We start from the raw sequence: 5,237 nt of genomic DNA, 5'->3' as shown, positions 1-5,237 counted from the left end.
GTTTTTTTTTTTGAAAGACACTAAATGGCAAATACCTCTCATACGGGTGCGTCCACTCTTCGATTCTTTACAACGCTCTAAAGGATTTGTCCCCCATGTGTTAGATAGTATACCGTTGCTAAGGTCCCTCACCCTCATGAGGAAATCACAATATGGAAAAATCCCTTGTCACCGGGTTAACACCCAATGGCTATAGAACACAAATTGGAATATCCTTTCTAAGTTATTAGTTTAGATATTATTGGATTCAGCTGGATAAGACTACTTTCTAGATATTTATATGTTTTAAAACTAGAGTCTAAATGAATATTGGGTTTAACTTTTTATGCTGGACATTTCATATTGTTTTGTTAATTCAACACTTTTCACATAGCAATGGAGGCTTGTGCTTTATATTTTGGGATCAAATGTCAAATTTAACTCTTTTCACTTACCAATGGAGGCTTGTGCTTATCATATTGAGGTCAAACGGATTAGAGGTCGAAAATAAACGTAACAAACTAACAAATATTATAAATTAACGATCTCAACATGTGTATTGCGCACAAATTTCAAGACTAGATATCAATATATACAAAAAAAAATAATAATATTCATAAAAAGAAAAGGTAATGGTGATTCATTATATGAACCTACAGGTTAATAGTAACACCTCTTGCAGCACCATTTCCATAATCATAATTTGGTGTTGTCTCGGCTGCTCCAAAAATTGAACCATGTCTTGTTGGATCATATTTTTCACCATCACCCCACAATGCATACGCTTCTTCTCCATGAACAGCATCATCACCGATCATCAACTCGTGGTCAGGCATTCGTAATGGCATAAAAATTCTAATTACTAAAAGAATGATACTTGTCGATATAAGGTTCCACCCGATCACAAACAAAGCTGCAACTATTTGTTTTAGGAATTGTTTACCGCCATTTCCACCATAAAATGCACCCCTTGAACCAGTAACTGGCAAAACTATGTCACATAGGACTGGCTCGGCTAGTAATCCTGTCAACAACCCGCCTAATAGACCAGCTACGGCGTGTGTATGAAACACACCAAATGTATCATCTACCTATATTGTTTAAAACATCCAACACATTTTTAGAAATAAGAACGTGTACACTGTTGGAATATGATCACATTATAATAAACACATGTCCGAAAATCATTTAAGCTTACGGAGTTACAGAAAATGACACGTTAACTCTATATTTAATTAGTATATTAAAGTAATATATTAATTAAAACGATCACTAAATAATTAAATAAACTATGTTAAAAGTTTAATAGTGTTTAATTAATTAAAAGAGAAGGATTAAATTGTAAATTAGAAGTTTCCTAATTAGACAGTAAGGGGGGGGGGGGGGGCGAAATTCGTAGGGGAGTTTTCTAATCCCATTCTAACTTGGTCACCAAGTTAGAAAACCCTTCTAATTAATCCCTATAAATAGAGATCAAAGGTTAAGGGTTTTTCATTCATTAAAAGCAATTGGTTTTGAAAACCCTAAACAAAATCTCTCTCTTTTTCTCCCTCTTGGTTCGATCGGCCGAAAAACCCAAAGGGGTTTTTGGTTCTTGGGGTTCGACTTTTAGGGTATTAGACAACAGGTTTGTAAGTTTGTGATTGGGTACTAGAATACGATATAGGGGTGTCAAGTGTTCGATCGTAGAGGGATTTTAGTTTAGACCCTATAATAATAATAATAATAATAATAATAATAATAATAATAATAATAATAATAATAATAATAATAATAATAATAATAATTATCAACATTATATGGTATTTTAGTTATCTACTATCGTATCAAATACACAAAAAGTCAGCAACATTTTTTAAAATAAAATAAATTATTAAATAAATGCAAATAAAAAACTTATAAAGTCTAATTAACAAATATAAGAAATAGCAAACTAGTAATTTGATATTTGTTTTAATTTTTTTTTTTTTTTTTTGATATATTCTTAGAATGTAGATATAAGTTATTATGTTAATTGGAGTTTAATCATCAATTGAATTATTTATAAGTTTTAAACTTTTTAGTGAAAATATGTTTTTAGTAATTTAACTATAAATAATCATGAAAAGCTAAAAAGTGTTAAATTTTTTATTGAAGTTATTTATTTAATAAGATTTATCTTTTTATGGAAAAGTTAAAGGGTATTAATTAGTTATGGATTTTTTAAAATTGTAAGTTAATTAAACTTTTTCTACAACTATTAATATAATTAATAATTAAAAGGTTTTTTTGTTCCAAATTTTTTAACTTATAATTTTAATTATGATACATGTAAATTAAAATTTAGGTTAACTAAAATTTTTAACTTGTTAAGAAGTGGTTAGGTTAATAGTCTTTTATTATATATAAAAAAAAGTTAGTTGTAAGATTGGTCCCTGTAGTTTTTTCATTTTAGCAAATGGGGGTCCTTGTGGGGTGGAAAGTACATAAATACCCTCACACGTACTGCACACGTGGACACTTGACGGCCACCTTTAACGGATCCGTCAAAATTGGACCAACTTTGCAAAACATTCTCAAAATAAGGACCCCATTACAATGATTCTTGAATAGGGACCTCACTTGCTAAAATGCACAAACCACAAGGACCAATCTTGCAATTAACTCGAAAATAATTAAACACCCAAAAGTTCTTTCAATCAAGATATAAATGCAAACAAAGGAAAATAATGACAAGGATATATTGATATGATATGTACCTTTTGAAGCCAAATAGATTTCTTGTGGAGGATCATCATCGAAAACCATGGAATGCTACCTGAGAGTATTCCCATTACAATCGCCGCCCATGATTGCACCACCCCTGCACCTCAAAAACACCTCAAATCATCATGTAAATCTATATGACTATGTATATATACTTTTGATCCAATTCAATTTTAATGTGGTTCGGCTACTCTAGCTAAACTACTAGTGCTGTACAATGTTTTAACGTGAGCATATATATAATTGCAAATCTAAACCATTTTATATGATATAGCAGTCATTAGTCAAGGAATAAAACAGATGAGATAATTGTTTTGAAAAAATAAAGATAAATACATAACGATCCTTTTGTATTTGTGTGAGCTAACAAAGTCATAAGCACAATAAATCCATGTTAGAAAATCCAACATATCCATAAATAATGAAAAAAAGAAATTACGAGTAATATTTGAACTTTCCGGCTCCACAATATGATATAAGTGGTCATCAAATTATTTTTATTTTAAAAAGTCCTAAAAGTCAAATGCGTCTAATTAGGTAGAATGTTAACTACAAAAGAATCAAAAAATTGATATTTGAGAATCATGTTTAAGAAAATTAATGCTTGCTTCTAATTCTAAATCTAAATCTATTACATCCTATATATTTTGTATTTGTTGAATGCGTCATATGGTGAATTTCTGTTGAATGAGATAAAAAATGTGGTAATGTCAATAACTTTAAAACAAGCTAGAATTAGATAAATTTCTAGAGGAAATATGATTGAAAAACAATATATAGAAATCGTGCTAACCTGCTCCAGGGGTAATGCATACGAGACCTGTCATCATACCTTGAACGGCCCCAATAACAGATGGTTTTCCAAAGAAAATAACATCAAGAGTGGTCCAAACTAAAAGGCTGGTCGCGGCACATATATTTGTGTTTAATACGGCTACAGACGCAGCAATGTTGGCAGCATACGGTGCTCCTCCGTTGAAACCAGACCATCCCATCCATAATAACCCTGCTCCTGCAAGCATCAACAATATATTGTTTGGAGGAAACCTTTCTCTATCACTTTTTAATCTTGGTCCAACCTGTAATAATACAATATGCATACAATACATATCAATGCATCAAATATAGTAACCTTTACTACCAATGTATCTTATTTAGTAGAAATGATTGATTTTTAGTTATAAGGTAGTCGGTAGCGTAGTCAGAGCATCAGGTTTAAGGGGACCAAAAATGAATGTTATATTGGTGAGCTAATTAACTTTCGACTAAATTAATACTTACTAGACATATAGAGTTTTATAGAAATTGTGAAAGTGTGATAATTTTTGCCTCTAGGTAGCTTCGATACTGGTCGGTAGTGTAAAAACAATGCATATATTGTCAAAGTTTTCTGCAAACAGTTGGTTTCTCAGGAACTTAGCAAACCACTTGGCAGCAAAGCATATTTGTTATAATATCATATTGGATAATTGTCTTCGTAAGTCTTGTGTCCACATTGCTTTAGATTATTCTTTAAATTATTCTCTATTGGTAGGTACATATGTGAACTCTTGTCTCATACAATTATTAGATTACAAGAGTGGCTTTTACCTAACTGGGAATTAAGATAACAATCAAACCATAAAAACTTTTTACTGTACATAAAAATAAAAATAAACAATTAGCCCAGCACTGAATTAATAAATATCATGATCCTAACGCTATTAATTTATAGAGGTTTTACTGTATTAACTTGATATGATATACAAAATGTATAGATGGATAGATATAGATACATACCCAATAGGCTGCAGTGAAACCAGCAATCCCGGATGATAGATGAATAACATAACCACCAGAATAATCAATAACACCCCAATGATACAAAAAACCACCACCCCACAAACTAAAAGCACCAACTGTATATGAAAAAACCAGCCACAAAGGAACAAAAGCCATCCAAGCTCTAATATTCATCCTCCCAAGAACAGAACCAGCCAATAATATCATAGTTATAGCTGCAAAATTAAATTGAAAATAAACAAGTGTTGCCATAGGATAAAACGGCTTACTTTCCGATTCCAACGTTCCGTTTTTAAAATTATGTGTACTTTCTGGCACCACGGCTTGTCTGATCAGATACTTCTGACCCAAAGCCGGGGCGCCTTTTCCCCAAAAGGGAAATAGCTCATCACCAAATGCCATTCGGTACCCAACTAAAACCCAACATATAAGAACAGCTGCAAATGCATATAGGGCCATGAACGCAGAGTTCACGGCCCATTTTTTTTTAACTATCGACGCGTAGAGAATTACGAGTCCTGGCATGCTTTGTAGACCGACTAGTGTCGATGCTGTTAATTGCCATGCGTTGTCGCCTTTGTTGAGCCAGTCCGGGACCGCGGGCATATGGGTACCGTATGCGTTGGCCATATATACGTTGGTTTTAGTAATTTTTGGTTGGATCGATATGATACTATGTATGGTAATATGGCTTTTTGGTTCCAAATATGATCGATATAATGATGGCTTTT

General features: G+C 32.2%; 1 protein-coding gene across 1 annotated transcript; it reads right to left on the bottom strand.

Annotated features, from left to right (window-relative positions):
• Positions 1-487: 487 nt before the first annotated feature.
• Positions 488-5,237, bottom strand: LOC122579223 (ammonium transporter 2). Its single transcript, XM_043751344.1, has 4 exons — positions 4,504-5,237; positions 3,518-3,803; positions 2,718-2,821; positions 488-1,070 (listed from the first exon to the last, which is right to left on the bottom strand). The coding sequence occupies exons 1-4, from the start codon at positions 5,134-5,136 to the stop codon at positions 633-635; spliced, it is 1,461 nt and encodes a 486-aa protein (XP_043607279.1). The 5' UTR covers positions 5,137-5,237; the 3' UTR covers positions 488-632.

Source organism: Erigeron canadensis, chromosome 8 (genome assembly GCF_010389155.1).
Source record: "Erigeron canadensis isolate Cc75 chromosome 8, C_canadensis_v1, whole genome shotgun sequence".
NCBI classification, from domain to species: domain Eukaryota; kingdom Viridiplantae; phylum Streptophyta; class Magnoliopsida; order Asterales; family Asteraceae; genus Erigeron; species Erigeron canadensis.
The sequence above is the reverse complement of the archived record's forward strand: the minus strand, read 5'-3'. Positions and strand labels throughout refer to the sequence as shown.

Bases quoted from the DNA above. Each gene is read 5' to 3' on its own strand.
- LOC122579223 (XM_043751344.1), bottom strand. From the start codon at position 5,136: ATGGCCAACGCATACGGTACCCATATGCCCGCGGTCCCGGACTGGCTC. The intron at 3,804-4,503 runs GTATGTATCTAT...GTATTATTACAG, and splicing joins GTTTCACTGCAGCCTATTGG to GTTGGACCAAGATTAAAAAG. The intron at 1,071-2,717 runs GTACATATCATA...TAAACAATATAG, and splicing joins AATCTATTTGGCTTCAAAAG to GTAGATGATACATTTGGTGT.